This window comes from Neurospora tetraspora, assembly GCF_033439725.1.
Source record: "Neurospora tetraspora strain CBS 560.94 chromosome Unknown B0H65scaffold_6, whole genome shotgun sequence".
NCBI lineage: Eukaryota > Fungi > Ascomycota > Sordariomycetes > Sordariales > Sordariaceae > Neurospora > Neurospora tetraspora.
The window spans coordinates 2403569-2426022 of record NW_026944388.1 but is presented as its reverse complement, the minus strand read 5'-3'; the positions used below and the strand labels follow the sequence as shown (position 1 = coordinate 2426022).

The following is a 22454-nucleotide window of genomic DNA, read 5'->3' as shown; positions in this document are numbered from 1 at the left end:
TCGAAAACAATCTGCGAAGAGCCCCTTATGCCAGACCACAGCGTCAAGATGTCCTGACTTCTAAGCGAAGTTCTGAGAAGTCTCAATCCGCCAGAAAGGCAATCGGGTTTGCTGTGTCTCCCCAGTTTCCTACACATGCGGCCAGAACTCCGTCCATCCTGGAACCTCGTAAATACCCGCTGGTACACTTCGGAAGGACGAAAGCGCAACGCCCAGCATTGCTAGGCGGCTCAAGACATACACAGCTATGCATGTGCGGGGGAGCAGCCATGAGATCATCCTTTTGCGGTCATCCTTTGGTTTGTAGAATTTCTTCGTGAGGCCAAGGCCACTGATGGCCATCGTGACTGCACAGATTCTCCAAGTCCACCGTTCTCCTCTGGTGGGAAACGGACATTTCCAAGCGCAGAGATGAATGATCAAGAAGACCATGAAGGTGAAGGCCATTGCCCACCTCTCCAGATTCGGTCGGTTTTTCTGTTTCTGTTGGTAACCTTTGACGTAAAGTGACTCTCCGAACCCTTCGCCCGCCGCGAATGTAATTTTCCTTCCGGTGCCCTCGTCGATAACTTCTGACACTTCTGACGAAACTTGAACTTCTTTCAAGTGTTCGGATAATGGCGACTTCTCAGTTGCTGGCAACTTTTCGTCTTTGATTCCCTCGCCCACCACCTTCTCCTCGTTTTTCTTGGTTTTGTTATACACTTCCCAAAAGGCGCCCGTCGAGACCAACACCAACATATAAAGAGGGGCGATTTGACTCCTCCTGAAGCCTTTGATGTTCTTTTTGTACTCTGCGAGGTCCTTATAAGTGAAATATAGCTCGATCTTCTGTGGCTTGTTTGCTGAAGCTTGGTCCTCCTCCACTGACGTGGTTGTATCTTCTTTCGCCGCAAAGGTTGATGTTACGAGGTCTTTCATTGATTGAAACCAGCCAACAGGTTCCTCCTGTGCTGTGATCTCCTCGACTGTCGACTGGGCTCCGGCCTTCCCAGACAGTTTGGGGTCTTCCACAGGGATGACTTTCTTGCTGGGATCAGGCTTGATGATGAAAGGCTGCTCGATGTTGTGAGGGCAACAGAACCAAAAGCAGAAGGCAATGATGCCGCAAAACACATGTGCTGCAGCCATGTCCTCCAACAAAGTCACCGGGTAGTGAAGCACAAGCCGGGCGATAATGTGGACCACAAAGAACAGGGTCTGAACAATCGAGATGAATTTCATGGTTGAATCGGACTTGGACTTGTCGTCAATGTCGTTTCCCGAAGGATACTCCGAGTACTCCAGCTGCCGGGTATACGCGAGCCACAGGAGGTCTTCGTGGCCGGCCTTTTCCAGCACATCGGAATCGGGCAGTTTCATGTAGACGCCGTCCATGATGCAGACAAAGGCCTGCTTCATGGTGAAGTGATGCCATCCGGGAAGTTGCCTTTGGTAAACCATGAAGCGACCGCAGAGCCTAGTGGCCTCTAATAGATCCCTGACGCTCCATACCGCCGCCACCTCGGGCAGCAAGAAGGTGTAGAGGACCCGGTTAAACCTGTAGAGCCATTTGGTTTTTCGGGAACGATCGCCCGGCTTGCGGCACTTGTTGTGAAAGGAGGTCCATGAGGCGAGGAGGATGGCGGTCCAGCAGGTGTAAATAATACCCAGGGTGCCTCGGCCGGCTGTGTCGGAGTCGAGTCGGAATCCGGTGAGTGTCTGAAACTCGGCTGGGGGTCTGTGAATGGGTGCCATTCTCCAGAAATACCAGAGAGGTCAAGTTGGTGTTGGTTTGACCAGGGCTGGCTTTGATGGAACAGATGGATGGATGGATGAGTCGAGTTATCCGTGAAGCCAAGAAAGGACGGACATAACTCTACCAAGTCCCCGGGATCAATCATCCTTTTGAGTTCCCGGATAGACTTGTTTACTCTCAAGTACAAGGTCAAACAGGGGATGGGGTAGTATCAAGCAAAACTTCGAAACCCCCAGCACGCACGTTGGTGGCGTAGGGCCGTTCGGCCGCAAGGCATCCAGACGGGGTTGTTTGCCTATCGCCCCTTGGCAATCTCATCCATGCAGGTGTTCATACAACAACTCATGCAGTTAATTCCGACAGACATTCCTTCCAGCTGTGCCTGCAGTGTTCTAGACATCATCACTCCACAAATGTTGGAGTTGCAAGGAAGTGTCTTTGTACGGTTAGTGTGGAGGGGACGAACTCAGAAGGAACGACGCAAGGAGCGACGCAGGGGAATAGAACTTAAAACTCCGGGTGTTCTGCGCCTTCCCGCGGTTCTGTGAGGAACGCGAGGAGAGCGAGGAGAGCGAGGAGATATCCACTTACACAGTTCGGAACGGGAAGGCACAAAGTATTGATGTTGACAACCGCGGAAGGATCAATTGCTCGGGCGGGGCTTGAAGAAAGGAAGGAAGAAGTGGAAAGAGGCCAAAACAGAAGCTGCGGGGGGGAAAGAGGAAAACAGACAGAAAGTGAGTCGTCGATAACCACCTACCTCCGATCCTTCCCTGTTACCCAAAACCTAAAACCCAGAACCGCAAAACCTTGGTTGCCTCAATCGCAAGCAGCCTCGCTGTTTGTCTTTCCGCGTTGGTTTTTGTTTCATAAATGCGAGATTCGCTTTCAGCTCTCGCTTTCAGCTCTTGTTTTGATGGCATGAATATGCATGATTAGTTTGTCTAGGCTCACGAAATGAAAAGGATCCCGGGATTTCTAGAGTGGTGGGATGGAGCAGATGCAGGTTTGCTACCATAATAGCGGGATTGAGACTTCGGGGGTCTTTCTTGGGAAGGCAGATATTATGGAGGGATACTTGCGGCCATGCTGTGCGATGGGGTTAGGTATGTGATGGGCAGGTACGTGGGAGGTTTGTTTTTGTTGTTGGTCGTGCGCTCGATAGGGTTGTTCAGCAGATGTGGAAAAATGTGAATGAAATGGGAAGCTAATATGGAGAGTGGGTGTTATGGAGGGTTGGTGATAGTTCGATAACGGGTGACTTTGGTGGCTGTGATCGAGAACACCCTTCCTGCCTTGCTCACTTCACAACTACCTTCTTTCACAACTTCCTTGCGTCTTGAATTCCTTATTTCCTCACCCCAATCGTCACTTCCACCACCTTTTCATGCTATCGACAGCTTTGACCAGTATATATACCTGTATATCTTCTATCCAATGTTTCGCATCAGCCTGTTCGAACATCTCGCCTTCCCCCTCATCGGAAGTAATTACCACCACAACAAGTTCTTTATTAACTCCTCTCTCCCTCGGACTACTTCGATGATCAACCCTTAACACAACAACACGGTAAACAAATGCCACGCCAAGATGTTGAATAATGGCATCACCTACACCACCACAATACCACAACAAAGTTCGAAACCATGTTCAGACGAAACGAATGTAAGATATGAACCCAACCTCTTTCCACACGGCGCTTGAACACCAATCCAAAAGCACCTGCTCTCAACATGATATACGCCCAAACCATGAGCAAGTGCATTCAGGGTTATGAAGCAACCATCCCTCACGCCGACGGCAAGGGAAGGGACGCCGGTGGGAAGTCCATGTCCCGTCCATTCACTCAGCTTCCCTTTTACCGGCACTCCCTCCCAGTATTTCTCGGCTGCCCTGGTTTCATTTCTCTCATCCCGTTACCACTTCATAATCAAGCCCATTTTCTGTCGTCGCCGTTTCACCTCCGTCAAAATTGCGTCTCCCACTCGTCACCTACTCCCTCCTTCTCGTTCTTAAACTCCAAGTTCCGTTGTCCTTTCCCAATCTAGTGGTCATTGTCCCATGAACCGTCATTTTGAGGGCCGTCACTCCATATGGCTCGAGTACCTCTGGCTGTGTCTCCCTCAACCGATCAGATATGCGGCCAGTATTGTGTCCACGACGGACTCTCATACAGACGCGCGGGTGCCTTCCGGAAAGACATAAGGGCTACAACCAGCATTGTGAGGCGGACTAAGGGATATAACACAAGACTGATGATTGAAAGCCAGTGCATTACCGTATAGCCATCCACCCCAATAAAGGAAGGGCAAACACCCAACACTGTGAGCGCAAGTGAGCCGCCTCGCCAAACCCACGCCTCCGCAACGGATGGGAAACTGCAGTTCCACGCAGCTATGTGAATGCCGGAAAATAAAACAGAGAAGACTACTAAGGCGATTGCGAATGAATTTGGTGATGATTCCCAGAATTCGACGGCTTGAGTTGCAAATGAAGCTCGACGCTTTGCCTTCTTATGGATAAGGGATGGCCTTTTGCTGATCGGCAATTCCTTACTCCACCTGTCCGCTCTCATGTCCTCAGTTACAGATACATGAGGTTCAGAGGATGCTTCATTTCTTGTCGCATCCGCAGAAACTAGTAATGCCTCCCGGTCCGCTGTCAATTCTTGTTCAGGTTCTCTACTTTTAGTCGCATATAGACTGTTTGACGCCCCGGGAATATTTGGCTTGATAATAAAAGGCAGACGGATATCCTGAGGGCAATGGAACCAGCAAGCAAATTCAATAACTCCACAACAGGCATTTACCACAGTGATATCCTCATATAGAGAAACAGGGTACCCTCGGGACAGCCGGGCAATGATGCTGACGATGAACCACAGCGTCTGAATTATAGAGAGTGACTTGAGTGTCCAGTCACGCTTGGACTTATCAGCTATTTCATCGTCTGTTGGCAGGTCCGAGGAAGACAAGCGTCCGCTTCTCACGAGCTCTACAAGCTCTTTTGGTCCTACGCGCTGCGTCTCTTCCGAGCTCTGCAGCTTCTGATATACGCTCCTCGTAGAGAAAAGAAAGGCTTGGGATAAGCTGAAGTTGGTGAAGTCGGGTCCGCCCACTTGTCTTATTGTTTTCCGGAGTTGGAGGGCATCAAAGAGGTTATCGAAGCTGAGAACTGCTCCTATCTCAGGGAAGAGAAATGCCATCATAAACTTTTCGGCGTATGATTCTCGGGCCGCTGTCCTGAGAGAACTGTTCGGATTATAGGCGTCGCCGTGCCATGAGCTCCAGGATGAAAGCAGAATAGTGCTGAGGCAGGTCCAGATGATTCCCTTTGTTCCTCGTCCAGCAGGTTCAGGATGGAAACCGGTGAAGGCTGGGGTATCTCTCGTGTAGTAGAGCGTCGGCGCCATTGGGCCTCGAGGTGTCGGACTCGATCCAGAGGCGATTGCAACTGTTCGTAGTTCGTTGGCTATGGTGATGTGCAAACGTGCGGGAAGGGTTGGGCGAGGTTTTGGGTCCCGGAATATTGGGGACAACAGAAAGACAGAGTAACAACGACAAGAAGTAGAAACGAGGAGAGAAAGGGACAGAAGGAGAGAAGGAGAAAAAGCGAGAAAGCGAGAGGGCGAGAAGGACAGCAAATGTAATTACTTTGAGGCCTCATCTGCTTGGGCACCAATGTCTGTAAGTGGCGCAGTGCATAGCAGCTGAGCTGAAAGTTCTTCTAAACCAATCGTGATGTCCTCGACGAGGAACCAGGAAAGAGCCTTGCGGTTGAAATGATATCCTCACGGCGCTAGTGGCTGTCATGTATGTGTACAGTGGTGTACTAAGCAGCCTTCAACATCTACAGAAAATTATCAGAAAATACGAATTCTGGGACACGGAAAGAAGAAATACAATAGATACATCTACACACGTTTGGACCGCCATCACTCATCAGGGTACAGCTAGCATACCATCTCCCAACCAGAGCATCGATACACTCGTAACTATTGGACTGACCCTTACGATAGGCTGACCACCCACCCCCAAAATCTACCCTATCATCATCCCCAACAGCCAGGTCCTGCGACTCAATCAAACCCGCAGGTAGAGACACTTTCGTCAACTAGCGAGTACCATTGACCAAACCTCCCATAAGGACACAATCGCTTTTTGAGCTATCTAAGTCTCGGAAGACTTTCTCCATACATATCTCCCAGCGGCTCATCGCCATGGGCGAAGTTAAGGTAACTGTCACGAACCCACCCCGTCGGTACGAACTAACTAACCACCACATCGGTTGACGGACAACTCACACTTGTGGTTCTTCAAACTGGCTTGCGCCATTCCAAACATCACTAGAAGTAACCTGCGACCCAGAAGCAGCCAACACAGCCTCATTCAAACCCGAATGCCGGATCAACATACTGCCCAAGAATAATCGCATACTAAGGTACTCAACATCCCGATGAGGGAAAGAAGAAGCCTTGCTCCTTGCTGCAACATCTCTCAACACTTCATACGAATAGTGCTCAAGCAGGATCGCTGTCCCATTGTACAACCGCCGTCTCCTATTCACAAACGCGATCCATTCAGTCCATAGCTACATAAAAAATTAAGTACATGATTTTGGCGCTAAGGATGTGTGTAAGTTACTAACAATATCAGGTGGAAACGGTATACCAAGCTGTTAGTCCAGACCCCCAGCGCTAACAGTATACCAGCGTTACGTTGTATCACACGCCAACTGCTCAAAATCCTTTACACAGCCGACGGACGGTAGCTGGGTGGATATTGAGATATCATGCGAAACATGCAAACCAAAATCTCGGTACACACAAATTAGTGTCCTTGGTAGGAACTGGACTTATCATCCACCAGGAAATGTGCATCAACCTCCCTCACTATAGCAAAACGACACGTAAAAAGTCAGAGCAGTCGGACACTTACCAAAAGGGAAATAAGGTATCCGATGCCGTGCCGAATGACATGCAGACGGGAGCTGCCGCACACATGCCGGCGCCCGGCACCGAGTACCGAATCTCCGCTTATTCCGGTGCTACCGTCCGGAACCTTATCCAACGACACGGACTTGGCGGACTTTGGCGATACCTATGTATCTCCAAATGCTTCTTCTTTTACCGACAACTGGGTGCGACGGTTGGGTTGGCCATGAACTCGCTTGTGTTTCGACGAGTTCTCGCCGCCGACCTTGCTCAGCGTGTTGGAGAAGTGCCGGACCTGGAGCTAGGCGTGGAGGAAATTGTTGAGCGGGTGCTGGAATCATTCGATTACTTGAAGCAACCGCCAGATGAGGTGGTTACGATGGTAGAAGAAGGATACAATTCAGAGTGTGGGGAGGCGTTATGGAACTGGATGAGTTTGGGAATTTGCGTCATTGATGAGAGAGAAGAGGAGAACATGAGGTTGGTGGTGGAAGAGTCAGGAGGGGATATGCGACGCTGCCCAAGCTGGTCTGTTAGTGTATTTGATCACGGTGTTAGTAGAGCTAGACTCCAGACAGGCCATGAATGGAGGCAAAGAAGGAAAGCAAACGCAGCTGTGCATGTTAGAGGCAATAGAACTCAATCTAACATCTCCTAATGCTTCAATCACAACATAAATGCACAGAGTTAATGTCTTGAGTATTGATGAGGGTTGAGTGGATTGACGTCGAGAGAGCGCTCTGTTAACAGAAGCCAGGCATTGAGATAACAAACTTAACAGGCAAACAACAATGTGCGCACGAGACAAATGAGTGTATACTGAGAATCCAGCTCTCAAGTTGACATGCCTTAACATCCTGTCCCTCAAACCTTTCGTCCTCCAGCTAAAGAAATTCCCATGTATCCCTCGCTCAGGTCCACTCCTTGCTTAATTCACAATATCAGTATCCTGCTTTGGCCTCCAATCACAGCCATGCCGGTTCTCCTCCAATTCGCCCACAAATGAGTGTCCTCCATACATCACTATCTCGTTATCCTCTGACCGTTGCCCTCATCATCCCTCCGCGGTGATGTTCCAGCGTCACCAGATATATCCCCTGGTCAAAGAGCCGTTCGAAGGCTGAAGAACTGACAGGCAGCTGGCTGATGGTGATCCGACTCGTTCCAACAGACTCCTGGGGGCCTGGGATGGTGATGCTCGCAGACAGAGAGTGTCCCTGGATCAGTACTAGATCTGGGCGTGAGGCCTGACGGGGCTAGTCGTCTATGATCCTCCAGCCCTCCCAAATCGTATTGTAATAGTATTTGTGCTGCTCATCTGACTTGTTGTAGTGGTTTTTACAGATTGCTTTTTCGATTTTTATCGGCTCCTTCTCGGATTGATCTGGAGCATGGATGGCGATTTCCGTCTCGCACATGCAAGTTGAATCCGCAGACGGTGGTCCACATCGTTGCTTGTTCTCAGAATATCTTATCTCGTTTATGCAATTGCAGAGCATGTACCTGACGTGTACTGCCGGCACTCTCCAACACATCTTGGATCTTTGAGTGATGGGAAATTGGCTGCTGGAATGGAGTGCTGTATGGTGGCTGGAGTGCTGATATGGCCTTGTCTTTGGGAAACGACTGCTGAACAAGATGAGAAGACGATGATGATGGGAGATTACTGTCCAGGGAATCCACTCTGGCTCGGCGGACTGAATTATATACAGGAATGGAGTGTAGCCATCGTAGCTTCCCTGCGCAGACCCTGTGCAGTGCACATCGATATTCGCGGCAGGCGTGCCTGACACCCTGCTTCTGATAGTGGTGTATCAGCCAGTGATGTAGAGAATGTACTTCGCTGGCAACAAGCACCTTCCATAGCAGAGAAGCTTCGAAGAAGTGTTACAACAACGACGGATATCGTTTTACAAGACTCGCCCCCTCCCCATCACACAATCTACCGTCTTGTGGCTGCTCATTGCGCGATGAACTGACAAGACCGGGGAAATTTTTGTCACCGCCCACATGAAAGCTTTATCCAGTGATCCAGTGGAAACCTGCACGATCACAGCTCGTGGCCACAAACAGTTCACTCGACCTTGATAGAACGATCTACCTCAGTCGAGGGACCAGCCAAACCATCAATGATCTCCGAACCCAGCGTATAGATCATAATAGATGGGAAGACGAGCCAAGCGCCGCTAATGACGGGAATCAGTCTTAAGTCCATCAACAACAGAGGTAGGTAGTAAGAAACACCTACTTGGGAATAATCCACAACAAGACAAGATCAAACGTAGAGTTATGACCAATATTGTCAAACCCAGAGTAATACTCATTCAGCCCTGTATGTCACATCACTCTTCGTCAACAACAACTTCCTCACTCCACCATCACACTTCACATCCATCCACAAGACTCAAGAAAGGAAAAAAAGACTCACAATAAAGCACAGTCTTACTCAACGTCATCACCGCCGCCGCAAACCCCACCAACAACACCATTGCCCCCCTTCTCCCCTCTGCCCCCTTTCCATTTCCATTTCCACATCCCAATCCCAAAACCCCCCAAGCATAAACCAAATACATGCCCGTCTCCAGCGCATTCATCATCCCCTGCGCGGCCGTGAACCCGTTCCGCTCGTTCCACGCCTTCCACCCGTACACGTAATCCACGCGTCCGTACAGCTCGTAGGGCGCCCAGAGCGGGTAGTGCAGAGCGCCGCCGGGCATGGTGTGCGGACGAAGCAGGACGTAGAGGGTGTCCCAGATTACGAGGGGGAGGGAGATTAGGAGCCAGAAGAGGGTGAGGCGGGAGGGGGTGGTGGTGAATGTGGAGGTAGAGGTTGAGGTTGGGGAGGTGGGAGAGGTGACGGTGGTGGTGGTGGGTTTTCGTGCCATTTTGAGGGATTGTGCAGTGGAATGAATGGTTTTCAGTTGAGGTGGTGATGAATGAGGAATAAAGTGAGGAAGTCGTGAGGTGGTTGAGATTTGAGAAGTGAAATTCGGGGTATATACAGGTGGACACTGCAATTGAGGCTGAACGGGCTGAGGAGGTGGTGGTGTTTCAGGGAGCAACCCCTCTTTCCATAGTTCCTTGCGCTTGGAACTCGGAACGACGGGATGATTTGGATGCTAACGATGGTCTGGCTTGACTAGACAGATGGTCCCTTAACAATCTTGTGTGGTGGGAGTGAGAGAGTACGTTAGGCTGTTACTGGACCGAAGTTTGCCCTTTGCGGGTGTTCCTGCGTTGCCGGAACCGAAGCGGCGGCGGCACGCTGTGACACGGCGGGTAAATGTGGGGATGTCGAATGGCTTTCAGTAACAATGAGCCCTAACAGGAAACACCTCTGCTCTGCAGTGGATTTAGACTGTGAACCTCGGAATAATGCGCTTCAGAGCAAATAAAAACATCATTGATATCAATGAAGTACTTTCAGTACTTTCAAGTAGTAAATGAGGCAGAATGGCTCTTTATGACAAAGATGTGCCCGTGTGTCAGTGGGAAGCTGGGTATAAGTGATAGCAGGCTATGTACCCGCTAACAGCCCGCTAACTAATAACAGAGCGACGTCGCGACCTTCCCCAAACTTTCTTCAAGTTTCAACATCGCGACACAAAACACCCTCTGCTCTGAGCCAGGGCTCCGAATAGCGTAGCGCATCGCGACCAGAACTCGACCAGAACTCGAACTGAATTTGCGCTGAGGTATCATACGCGCTGGACAAATTCTCACCTTCGCCGAGTTGTCGCGCTGCGTGATTCGGAACTGTGCTCTGAGCTCATTTGAATGAGGCAACCTCAAGAGCTTCCTCCTGTTTGTTGCTTTCTAACAACCTGGAAGACGACCTCTGAGAAGGAGTTTACGAGCTTGTACTTGTTTAATACCAACATCACTCAACTCGCCTCATCTCGAGGGACTGTTGAATGTACTCGTTGGTGTGAAGTGGAGTCTGTCCTTCTATCCCAACTCTTCTGCGGGCAAAGCACGCCCTTATATCTCCTCACACAGTCTTCTCAGGTTTCGATAAGGTGAACCGAGCGAGCTCAAACGCCTTGGTAGAGCGGGACACGCCGATTCTTCGTAATGGCTTCCATACCAGGAGGAAGTGCTTGGTCCCCGGACTGCCGCTCCATGAAGAAATTTGTCAACAATCGTGATCTCTTGCTCTGCCTCGGTGATGTGGTAAGCCGTCTTATCTTCTCTCTTCACTGCATTCATCGCTTTTACCTGTCCCCTCCTCATCCTTTCCCCCTCTTTTTTTTTCTCCCTTCGCGGTTCGAACTCGTTTTCTAACTCCCGTCCCTTCAGATTGGAGACCGCCACCTTCTCAAATCTCTTCGCCTCACCAGCCGGACCTTCGCCGCCGCCTTTGAGCGCGCTCTCTTCCGTGTCCTCAACCTCTGGTACGACACGTGGCGTTTGATGAATTTTCTCGAACCATCACAAGATATTGCGCCGTTTCTGAGACACGTTCGCCATCTTCTTTTCACCCCCACACGAATTACATTATGGAATCCATAAAACCCGTTCATTTCCCACGGACAGAGCGAGGGAGTCCCTACCGGTTATGGGAGCTGTGGGGGGAGAGAAAAGACAAGGAAAACAGTTATATCCAGAGTTTTCGAGCTGGGCTGGTGAGCTGTTCGTAAGTATAACCGTGGAACTGACTTCCGAAGGTGGTGTGAACAACCTTCATTGTGGGAAAGGCTGACTGATCGCTATTCTCAGGATGGATTTATTCCCCCCTCTCCTCTTAACCCTAGCCGAGCATGCTCACCGTCTCACCGTTCTCGACATCCATTGCCGTACCAACCATCACTATAAGGACGTGGTACCTTCTGTGCTCTGTAAATTTAAGGGGCTCAAGGAGCTCAGCTTGCGGGACATAGTGAGGGAATGGGACGACTACGCGAAAGCCATCGCCACCGTTCTGATTAACTCGCCCAACATAGAGGCGTTGCGCGTGGCCACCTGGGCGCAAAATCGAATCTGGAACGTTGATGATTGGAATCAATGCTGTAATTCGTCAGACCCTTGTCCGCATGCTCTTCTTCCTGCCATTTGCGAGAAATTTGTACGCCAGCAAAGAAAAGGAGAGGGCCGGCCAGTGAACGGCGTCGAAAGGACAGATATACCACGTCTCAAGCTCCGAGAAGTAACGGTCGACCACCACTCGATGAGCCGGTTCATCCTCGATATCCCCGATCCGGATGGAAATCGCCAAAACCCACTCTACCTGGAGAAGCTCACCGATCTTCAATACCTTGAACGTTTACACATCGAAATACCCCCCATAAACCATGAAGAAGGCCCTGGTATCGTCCGCCTCCCGAATCTCACTCCGGTCATCGCCCCACGACTGCGATCATTGACCATATCGCCAGCCCGTCCCCGAGAGTCCCGCAGATGGCATAAGTGGGTTCTCGAAAACAACTTTCTTGACTACGCTCGCCAGGTCTCGCTAGGTAGGCTGGAACATTTCCTCGACAACTCGCGCTTCGAGAACCTCATACTCGATTGGTCCGACCGCGTTAATCCCCATGAGAGTCTGTACACACTGCTTTACCTCCTAAAGCAACCGGCCACCACGAAATCTCTCCAACGACTTGAACTCAATACGCCGGGCGATTGGACGGAGCTGATCCCCTCCCTCAAAGACACCGTGTCGCACCTGGGGAAGCTCAAGTATTTCAATATCCACCTGACAGAGTATTATCCTCCTCTCTGTCTCTCGTGGGAGGCCTTAAAGCGCGATAAACATTTCAGAAAGATGGTGGCCCTTGCAGAAGACTTCTTTGAGGTGCAACCGAGCCTTCACCTTGTGGAAGTCAACTACTTTCTGTACCAGGTTGTTCGGTGGGGCCCCGGCACCCGTGACTTTCACTTGGTCGAGGTCTTGGATCGGGAACGGGAGTGGGTTCCTCCAGAAGACACCCCGTGGCAAGGGCCAGAGAAGGACTCCGTGCCTTTCAGAATGTTGTTATGAATGACATTTATAGTAATGACACTATGCTTGCGTCCATGGAGGAGCAATTCCAGTTTGTTTTAGGGGTTGCTGCCTGCTCAGAACTCGTAAAAGGGTTCAGCATCCGGGGGCGGGGAAGGAACACGAATAAGTCAGCTTATAGAAACGGTAAAAACAAAGAAGCATCAAATCATACTACGAAAGCCTTGACCGTTTACAAGATGGATGAACGTGTGACATCTGGTACGTGCGGGACTATGTGTCGCTGAAATCATCGACGCATGAACGTTGGGATGCAAGAATAAGGGGCAGGGCTTGGCAGATTAGCAGCCCGAGCATGTCACTAACAGCTCTGATTGCCAAATTAGGCCTACTTGTGTTAAGAGCAACTATCTCCGGTGCCAAAGGCAAGCCGAAAACCACGGAGGGGGCACACCGTCGGACCGGTCGGGAAGACCCACCGGTGGCGATCTGTGAAATCAGGGCGTTCGGCGGTGTGACACGGAAGGCGATGACTAGTCGTTCATGCTCATGCGGCTGAGCGATCAGACACGATGCGCGTCCATCTGGCCTCGAGTATTCACTACAAAGGACTGAAAGGGAACTGAAACCGAACCGGGTGTATGTAAGTATATGTTGGTTTGTAAAGTTAGACAGATGGGCTTACTTGGTGTTGATATGGAAAACGCACTTGCAACCATCCAAAGGCCCATTAGTGCCAATGCAACAGTCGTCAACTTAAGCCTGGCCTTCTTGTGTCTTGTCACCTTACATAAACTCTGTGGTTACACAGCAGCTCTGGTTGATGGGGGAGATGTTACGGTCTCGTCTGCTGTACACCAAGCTCGTTGTACTCGGGGTACGTAGATCGCCGTATGACTGATCCTGGCTTTGGAACATGAGAATCTGGAGCAGTGAATGGTAGCGACGGACGAGGGCATTCCATGTACACTAGAGGGTACTGCGGTGACAGGATGGCTTACTCCTTTTGGTGAGGCTAATGGGTAGAATGGGTAGATATGAGAGATGCAGAGGTATACATGAGGAGGGTAAGTGTTGTTGGGTATGATTAGATGCGGGGCAGCAGTCATGGCACAAAATGTTGTGGGCATGTCAATGTGCCTATTTGGGACCCAGCCTCCCTCTGTTGGACCCTTCAAAGACCCTGATCATCGCTTTGTTTCGCAAGTACACCCACACTTCCCCAGGACAGGACAAAGGAGGGTGTCATTGGGAGGACCAGCAACTCTTTCTTTTTGATTAACGAACCAATCAAGCGGCATGGGGGAGTATCAAGAGTGACTTTGGATCATCATCAATAACTGCTAAACTCCCACTGGAGGATAAGGGTTGTGGAGAGGCCGGCTTCGGCTTCCACATTGTTATCACTGTTGGTGGGATTGGGTAACAACATGAAGATAGGCTCGATACCTTGACCTGGCCTTGTCCTGTGATGTTGCACAAAGCACAATGTGAAGACGTCTGACAGAAAACCTTGAGCAGGGTGATATGGAGGCAGCTTTATTGGCCAAGCTAGGCTCCAGCCCTGGAAGAGCAAAGATGCCGATAAGACGGCAAGGAAGGCAGGATGGGAAGGGGTAAGCAGTGCAGTGATGCATAACACGAGTTGGGATTTAGAGAGACAGGGTTGTTGACGACATGCTAGCCCGACCAGGACATCGGCTGTGAGTGTGGGCATCAGCATGGGCGTGGGTACGGTTTATGGGGTTGGTGACTGGACTCGAGGCAGACCAGAGATGATGGGGTCGTTGTTGTATGCGGTTCGTATTTCGCGATGTTGGTGGGAAGAGGGTGCGAGAGGACGAGACCAAAGGCATGTCTTGTGTCAGCGAGGCTGGGACCTGAGTCAGCAAAAATTGCAGATTTGAGGATATCGTGATCTTTCGAGGTGACGAGTAACTTGCAGGCGGTACTGGAATATTGTAGAGGATTCCGCGTTTATGACCAGGCATGGAATTTCCCATCGGGTATCGACCTACCAGACACCGAGTTGGAGGATTTCCATGGAATTTGGGGTGTTGTTGTCGAGGAAAAACGAGGGGGAACGGGACAGCACGAAAGAGGAGAGGAAAGCGATGTCAACTTCCTTGTAAAGGCAAGTGGTAGAGGTTGAGTGATGCCGGCAAGTCGGTACCTCCTCTCATCTCTCAAGTTCTTTCCCCCGCCAAGAGCCCAGCCATCGTGGGGCAGTTGCTGCCTCGCTCTTGCCTCTTTCCTCGGTGCAGCCTTCCTTTCGTTTGGTCAGCCTGACTGCCTGAATGGAAATTAATGCAGTTTCGTTCCTGGAGGCCTAGAATGCGTTTCCAGTTCGGGGGCATTTGTTAAGTTGTTTGCCTGAAACCCACCGAGTGACGGGAAGTCGGCGTGATATCTCCATTGGATCGTTCTTTTCTCAACGGGAAGATGAGCTGAATGGATGAACCTTGATCAACTGTCGATTCTCGCCTCTTTGACTCCACCAGGAGAAACATGCATTTCTCCTACGAGACGGTCAGACAGTCATGTTTCGAAGTTGCTTCTTGGCCTGGCTGATCGGGAAGGAGGCGAACATCCCTTTGGATATTCCAGTTTTCACCGGCACCCAGCCCGTCACCGAAGTGAAGTTCCGCAACTTCCGGGACGACAACGACGGTCGAGTGACCAAGGCAACCAATCAATATCATGTGCAGATATGATCGGCTTTGGGGTTACGCAAGTGGATAGAATATCAGATGCCTCGGATGCGAACTGCAGCTCAAAAACAGAAAGACAAGTCGGGGAGGTGGAGCCGGAGATGAAGCGGACGGGGAAGTTGGTCACCCGCAAATCCGCTCCGACCATGTCGCCGCCGGTCCTTCCTCCGGTGTCCCTGTTTTGGCAGTATCAAGAACAGGCCGTTATTGCTGCAAAATTGGTTAGTACAATAGCCCGTAACTTGGGGCGCTCCCCGTTGGTGGTGATGTTAGAGGTCTACACGTTAGGTGATGTTCAGTGCGGGTCTCTTGATGTCTCCACCTAGTAGCCTCTATCAAAACTCCACTGAAACGGCGGGGCCATTGGGGCTCTGGGAATGCCCCCGGCCCCCCGCTCGTCCCGTCAGTGCCACGCCGACGCCTCCACTCTCCCCGATTTTCCATCTCGTCCAGGTCGTCCCTTGTCCCAGTCTCACCTCCAACCAGTCCCACCGCTCGCATCGCCTTTCGTCAACCGCACCGACCGAAATCATTGCCCTTTGCCATCATCATCCAGGCAGATCAGGGATCCGCCATCCCCCTCACGATACGCGAGCGGCATGCCCTGTCGTGGTACAAGCACTGAACGGTACGGAGAAGTGGAAAGGCACAGCATGAAGCACAGCAAATGATGGCCGGCGACGAGGACGACGACATCAGCCAGTCAACATGTTCGCCGGCCGGCTAGGCGCTTCTCTCATCGTCTGTGGACTCGGCTATGGACAGCTTGATAGGTGATACTGCGTACAGTATGCAATCTCAACATGGCGCGGTTTGCCCAATATCGCGAGGCCTCGACTTTGGTCCAGCTCTATCAGCCCGTGAAGCTGAAGCCAGCAAGCACACCAGACCACAAGAGGATACCGTGCGTCTTCACATCGTCCAAGGCCCCTCCATTGTCCTCCCATCTTCGCAGCCAATCATAGTCAGTCACCAAAGGCCCAAGCACCAGAAAGGATCAACCACCACCCCTCCACCACCTCCCGCTCGCAGCCCGTCATCTTCGATACCTCCGAATGGCGCCTTTTTCCACGGCCTGGTCGGTCTTGACTGGCCCTTGACGGGTCTTATCCCTGCACCTCTGTGGTGCTTGCGTTGATGGCTTCTGCCTGCGAGAGCTGTCATGCAGTGCTGGGTTGTCAAGGTTGTATAGGTGATGGCCCAACGGCCAGTCTGTGGTCAGAAAGTCCCCGTCCCGTTCGACGACGCGACGTGGTCAGCCTCTTTATACCTTCAGCCAGTTGCGGTGCTGCGGGAATCGCGAGAACTATATTATTACATGGAGGACCGGAGCCCGTCGTCGTCCTGGTTGCCCAACCCACAAGACTCTTTGTGTTTCCGACTAGGGGCACGCAGCTCCGGCGTATGGCTGATAGTAAGCTTCAGCACGCGAGCAAGAGGTACGTGGACAGTCTTTGTTGTCTGTGTGTTTCCCATTGTTACGGCGAGGTATCCTGCTGGCACTCCAGCTGGCCCCCTCTGGGACACCCTCGAGGACCCCTTATCGCAGCCAAGTGATCGACAAGAGTCGGTCGATCGCTTCTAGAACGCCCACCCCTACCTATCATCCGCCACCGCCTATCCGCTCTTCGGACCCTTGGACCCCAGCTCGAGCCCAGGACCCAAACTTACCGGGGGCTCGTGCTCGGGTCCATTGACCCTGCTTGTCGCGTCTCAGGTCGCCTGCCGCTCTCCGGACTCTCGTGGACCCTTCCACACCTGGGGCTCACCTTGGGGTTATAAGTTCCCCTTGTCCCATCTCCTGTTTCTTTGTTGCGACGAGGAACCATTTACTGTGCCGGGTCTTCCAAGCTGTGACTTATTCGCTGACCCAACATTTATCAGACCTTCGTTTCGTCGTTGGCTCTGTTTCGGTCCAACCATAAAACCTTCTGCCACACCGACACGGCCCGGCGGCTTTTCCTCCTTTTACCCATCTAAACCTCCATCCGGATACGATACCCCCCATTCGATCGAATTCCAGCCAGACTTAGTTGCCCATCATGCACGGCTACTCGTCGTCCTCGGAGTCGGACGACGAATACAGCTATCGTCGGAACAAGGGGAAGATCCCGGTCCCCGCCAACTCCAACGATGCCAACAAGAAAAAGAAGAAGCTTAAGCTGCCTCCTCAACAGTCCATAAACCGCATCTGGAAACATTTCAGCAACAAGAGGTTCAACAAGGCTTTGGCAATCTTGCCATTCGACCCTGTCTTGCCGCCCACCATCTCCGACCGGTCTAATGAACTGCTCAGTGAGGGGTACGAGCGAGCTGCTGAGGAATGCCGAAGAAAAGTCAGAAAGATTATTCAAGAATGCAAGAGGGTGAACACGCGGTACCGGGATCCCGGCTGGGACTTGGTGAGTAACTCCGGTCGAATACCTTCCCCTTGAACTGTGACTGACAGGCGGCTTTCCTACAGGACTGGGATCTTAAGATGGAGAAGGGCCACTGCCTAAACAGCTTGGGCCGAACCAAGTTCGATTTGAGCGCGTCTACAATGCAAAATCCCAGCGCTACCGTGCCCAAAGCGGTGAAGCGTGTCCACGAGATTTACGAGAAGCCTACGTTCATGGCCAAGATCCTTGGCTCGGACGTCAAGCAGGGCAGCTTGGGAGACTGCTGGTTAATCGCTAGCTTGTCTGGCCTTGCCAATGTCAAGGACGGGATCCAACGGATATGCGTCGAATACGACACCCGGATCGGCATCTACGGGTTTGTCTTTTACAGAGGTATGTTTCTACCACCATGTCTGCCATCGAAGCAAGTTGCGCTAACAGTTCTGCAGATGGCGAGTGGATCTACTCAATCATTGATGACAAGCTGTACCTCAAGTCACCTTGCTGGGATTCCCCAAGCATGCAGCGTAACCTCCTACAACAGATCGATCGTGAAGATGTCGAACGGGTGTATCGACAAACCTATCAGACTGGCTCCAAGGCCCTATTCTTTGCCCAATGCAAGGACCAAAACGAGACCTGGGTGCCTCTGATCGAGAAGGCATACGCCAAAGCTCACGGCGACTATGCTGCCCTGTCGGGAGGATGGATTGGCGAGGGTTTGGAAGATCTTTCTGGCGGTGTCACAACCGAGCTGCTGGCTTCCGACATACTCGACCTTGACGGATTCTGGGAAAACGAACTCAGCAGGGTCAATGAAGAGTTCCTGTTCGGTTGCAGCACGGGTTTGCTTGACGGCGGCTATGGCGAGCGTGAAGGCATTTCCGAAGGGCATGCTTACGTCGTCATGGAAGCAAGGACATTGAAAGACGGCACACGCCTCGTCAAGCTTAGGAATCCCTGGGGTAAGACCAAAAAGGGAATCTGGGAGGGCGCGTGGTCGGACGGTTCCAAGGAGTGGACCACCGATGTCCAGGAAGAGCTCGGTCACCAGTTCGGTAGTGACAGCGTCTTCTGGATTTCCTACGAAGACCTGTTGCGCAAGTATCAGCACTTCGACCGCACTCGTCTGTTCCGCGACCCTGATTGGCGCTGCTGCCAAAGATGGATCGGTGTCGAGGTGCCATGGAAGCCTCAGTACAACGAGAAGTTCCACATTAAGCTGACTCGCGAGTCGCCCTTGGTATTGGTCCTCAGTCAGCTCGATAACCGGTACTTCAAGGGTCTCCATGGTCAATACTCCTTCCGCCTACACTTCCGTATCCACGAACAACACAGACCCAACGCTGAAGACTACATTGTCCGTAGCCATGGCAACTACTTGATGGACCGGTCAGTATCCATTGAGCTGCCCTCCATGTTACCTGGCAACTACAGTGTCTTCATCAGCGTCATCGGTGAGCGCAACACCAGCCAGCCTAGCATCGAGGATGTGGTCAAGCGGGAGTGCAAGAAGCGGGTCGAGAACGAGAAGCTCGTCCAAGTCGGATATGCCTATGATCTTGCCCACAGCAAGGCTGCCGCCCATCTGGAAGCCGTGAAGGCCCTTCGGAAGAAGGCCGATCAGAAGAAGGCTAGCGATGCTCGTCAGCAGGAGCGTCATCGCCTTTGGGAGAAGCGCCACCTCAACCGCCAGATCACCAAGAAGCAGGGTCGTAAGAACAACCAGAAGCTTGAGGCCAGGCAAGCCGCGCGCGAGGAGAAGAAGCGTCAGGAGGAAGAGCTCAAGCCGAAGGATGTCGGTGTTCAGACCGAGGAACCCAAGAACGAGGAGAAGCCGGATGAGAAGAAGGTCGAGGATACCAAGCCTGAGGAGCAAGCCAAGAAGGGCGAGTCGGGTTCTGACACCGAGAAGCAAGAAGGCAAGGATGCCGCGGCTGACGAAAGTCCCGATGCCACGCCTCTTGCCACACCTGCCGAGACACCGGCGGTCGAGCAGACCGAGAGCCAAGCTTCCGGCGGAATGACTACTGAGAGCGAGAAGCAGGCCGATGAGACCAAGTCTGAAGAGAAGTCCGACAACAAGGCCGACCAAGAAGGCGAAGTTCCTTCATCGGGCAGCTCCGAAGCCTCTAGCGGTCCTTCCTACACTCCCAAGACCGATGCCTCCGTAGCCGACGCTGCAGATGAGAAGGACAAGGAGAAGGTCCCAGTCCCTCCCGCTACCGACTCCAAGCCCGCCGCCGACTCCAAGGTATCTGGTGGACCTCCTGCTGCTGAGGAAAAGAAGGAAGAGGAGAAGAAGTCCGAGGACAAGCCCGCCGCCAAGAGCAGCCCTCCCAAGAAGAAGTCGGCCAACATGTACGTCACTTCCGATGGCGAGTCGAGCGCATCCCCCATCGAAGACTGGGAAGAGCTCTACAGCTCCGACGATATGACCCGCAAGCCGCGCATGAGCGCACCTCCTCCTGCCGGTACCGTCATGGTCAGCAAGTATAAAGACGAGACTGAGGACGAAAACGAGCCGGATCCGTGGAACGCCATCTGCGTCGTTGGGCTGCGCGTGTACTCCAAGGACGAGGACCTCGAGCTGCGCATCGTCATGGAGGGTGGCGAGCTTGAGGAAGGCGGTATGGGTGAGAAGGGTGGAGTTGATCTCGATAATGCTCAGGCCAACGCTGGTGGTGCGAGAATCGAGAAGGAGAGGAAGGAAGGTGAAGGAGAGGATGCGTATGAGGGCGATAGTGAGGAGGAGAGGAAGAAGGGGAAGCATAAGCAGAGGCGGTATTCGGTTATTGTGCAGAAGGGTAAGGGTGAGGAGGAGTATGAGAGTGCGGTGGAGGCTCTGTGACGGGCATAGAATGCATTTGAGTGCGCGCGTGTGCATTAGACGGAGCGATTGCGATTGTTTCTTGGTTCTTTTCTAGGTTTATCTTCAGGAAGATGGATGGCGTTCTGGCTTGGTTTTGGATGGGTGACGGAAGGGAACGGAATGGCTGTTGGTAATACCTCGTGGTTTGGTTAGCATGGCAGTTAGTGAGCTCGAAGTCCACTCAATCAGTTTGCCCATATCAGTGTTTCTTCATCACGATCGTGCATGTGAAATTCGGTGAAACCCGGGTGAAGTGGTGACAAAATCGTGGTATCATTCTCGCAAAAACAATAAGTAAACAAGCTCTCAACTCCTTCCCAAGCACTCAGTCTAAATAGCCATTCGTAAAACCATCCAAAAACATTTCCGGGGTATCCTTCCATCATAATATCTCATTCTTCAACCATTCGCTCGTTCTCATCGCGAAGCAACCTCCGTCCCCAACCTTCCTTCGTAATCTGCCCATGTCAAACCTCAACAATAGTCGACAAACTAGGCTCAAACTTTTTTGTCCCTCTAATTGACCTTCTTCCTCCCCACACTCGCCGCCTTTTGTCCTTGAGTCGCTCCTTGGCTGGTGTAGCGAACGTAGGCGAAACCAGCGGCAGAAATAAGAGCAATAATGAGGAAGTTGCCTGTTTGTTTCGTCTTGTTAGCATCCATCCTTTCGGTTTCTGGCTTTTTTTTTTTTTGGTCCTCGCTGCGCTCGACTTTTAGGGGTTGTCGAGGGGAAGAAAGGGAAAATCGAGCGCAGCGAGGACCAAAAAAAAAAAAAAAAAAAAAAGGTGTGGTAGCGGGAAGGGAAGAGGGAGGGAGGGAAAAGAGGAGAACTCACTAGCAACAAAACTCCCCACGCCTCCCAACGTATTCGCAACCCCTTTGAACAGATCGCCGACAAAGGCGAACAGGCCGAAGAAGAGATTGAAAAAGGCGGAGAAGATGGTGTGGAAGATGGAGTAGATGCCGGAGAAGAGGGATTGGATTAGTTCGGTGATGGAGGTTAGGAGGGAGGTTAGGGCTGTTGAGATGGCCATTTTTGTTGTTTGTTGTGGGGGTTTTAGCGGTTGCGTGAGGGTGTGTGTGTGTGGTTGGTTTGATTTGGTTATGGTGGTTGATAATGATGGAGTTGTTGTTTTCTGAAGTGTAATGACAGGTGGTGATAGTTTTTGTGGTGTTGTGGTTGCAGTGCGGTCGGTGTTAGTGCAAAAGTGTGTTCAAGACAAAATGAGTGCAACCACACGAGGGGATATTCCCGAATATTAAATACTTCAATTCCTAGGAGCTCACAATGACGATATTCTTCCTCCACAAGTTCTACCTGTTTTCTCAAGGTGCTCCCGTGCCGTGGTGTCACTTACACGCATGGTCCCCAACCAACCTGGGCCGCTCATAAACCCACCGCACAAAGTGACGATGTCCCCAATGACGTCAGAGGCTTTGTCCTACAAACCCTTCAAGTTCCAACATACCGAACCCAAAAGAACCAACGGGCCCTAGCAATGAAATGGAGATCGGCAACAATCATTGACTGTAGACCTTACGCACGTCATTCCTAGCAGTAAAACGTGTTTTCACCCGGTTTGGTTTTTTCTGAGCGGTTTCATGTGCTGAATGCATTCCCTCATCTGTTTTGGACGAAAGGGGAATAAAAGACTGGCCAAGACGTGGAAGTGATGCAAGAAGGGTCCAGGTGGGTCTACGGTGGGTCTCAGCTACGGTGGATTAGCCGGAAAAAAGGCCCAGGACCAGATCACATCAGACATTGTGGTTGTTGAAATACACCAAGTAATAAGAAAGGCACTGGGATCAAGAGTTGAAAAGGGAGCAAAAATTATGTGACTGAATGCGATCATTTACACAATGTAGCGCCTACTCAAGGCA

General features: G+C 51.6%; 8 protein-coding genes across 8 annotated transcripts; 4 read left to right on the top strand and 4 right to left on the bottom strand.

Annotated features, from left to right (window-relative positions):
• Window positions 1-129: 129 nt before the first annotated feature.
• Window positions 130-1955, bottom strand: B0H65DRAFT_590751 (uncharacterized protein; the record flags this gene model as incomplete). Its single annotated transcript, XM_062831077.1, has 1 exon — window positions 130-1955. Exon 1 carries the CDS (start codon window positions 1735-1737, stop codon window positions 130-132), a length of 1608 nt encoding a protein of 535 aa, XP_062679577.1. The 5' UTR covers window positions 1738-1955.
• Window positions 1956-3869: 1914 nt separating this feature from the next.
• On the bottom strand, window positions 3870-6126 carry B0H65DRAFT_510733 (uncharacterized protein; the record flags this gene model as incomplete). Its single annotated transcript, XM_062828430.1, is given in 3 exon segments — window positions 3870-4784; window positions 4794-5209; window positions 6042-6126. Coding segments are annotated over 3 exon segments (1416 nt in total).
• Window positions 6127-6609: 483 nt separating this feature from the next.
• Window positions 6610-7329, top strand: B0H65DRAFT_444618 (uncharacterized protein; the record flags this gene model as incomplete). The annotated part of the gene is made up of 1 exon (XM_062825691.1): window positions 6610-7329. One exon carries the CDS (start codon window positions 6610-6612, stop codon window positions 7327-7329), a length of 720 nt encoding a protein of 239 aa, XP_062679575.1.
• A 1416-nt stretch (window positions 7330-8745) lies between these two features.
• Window positions 8746-9388, bottom strand: B0H65DRAFT_431523 (uncharacterized protein; the record flags this gene model as incomplete). Its single annotated transcript, XM_062824948.1, has 3 exons — window positions 8746-8857; window positions 8920-9001; window positions 9100-9388. 3 exons carry the CDS (start codon window positions 9386-9388, stop codon window positions 8746-8748), a joined length of 483 nt encoding a protein of 160 aa, XP_062679574.1.
• Window positions 9389-10267: 879 nt separating this feature from the next.
• Window positions 10268-12648, top strand: B0H65DRAFT_578450 (uncharacterized protein; the record flags this gene model as incomplete). The annotated part of the gene is made up of 3 exons (XM_062830729.1): window positions 10268-10844; window positions 10971-11065; window positions 11391-12648. The coding sequence occupies exons 1-3, from the start codon at window positions 10746-10748 to the stop codon at window positions 12646-12648; spliced, it is 1452 nt and encodes a 483-aa protein (XP_062679573.1). The 5' UTR covers window positions 10268-10745.
• Window positions 12649-15949: 3301 nt separating this feature from the next.
• On the top strand, window positions 15950-16700 carry B0H65DRAFT_266149 (uncharacterized protein). The gene has a single exon (XM_062822683.1). The coding sequence runs from the start codon at window positions 16078-16080 to the stop codon at window positions 16456-16458; it is 381 nt and encodes a 126-aa protein (XP_062679572.1). The 5' UTR covers window positions 15950-16077; the 3' UTR covers window positions 16459-16700.
• A 662-nt stretch (window positions 16701-17362) lies between these two features.
• B0H65DRAFT_432109 (uncharacterized protein) lies at window positions 17363-20552 on the top strand (the record flags this gene model as incomplete). Its single annotated transcript, XM_062824982.1, has 3 exons — window positions 17363-17722; window positions 17785-18094; window positions 18151-20552. 3 exons carry the CDS (start codon window positions 17363-17365, stop codon window positions 20550-20552), a joined length of 3072 nt encoding a protein of 1023 aa, XP_062679571.1.
• Window positions 20553-20827: 275 nt separating this feature from the next.
• B0H65DRAFT_473047 (uncharacterized protein) lies at window positions 20828-21839 on the bottom strand. The gene is made up of 2 exons (XM_062827175.1): window positions 21409-21839; window positions 20828-21208 (listed from the first exon to the last, which is right to left on the bottom strand). Exons 1-2 carry the CDS (start codon window positions 21605-21607, stop codon window positions 21090-21092), a joined length of 318 nt encoding a protein of 105 aa, XP_062679570.1. The 5' UTR covers window positions 21608-21839; the 3' UTR covers window positions 20828-21089.
• Between the last annotated feature and the right edge of the window lie 615 nt (window positions 21840-22454).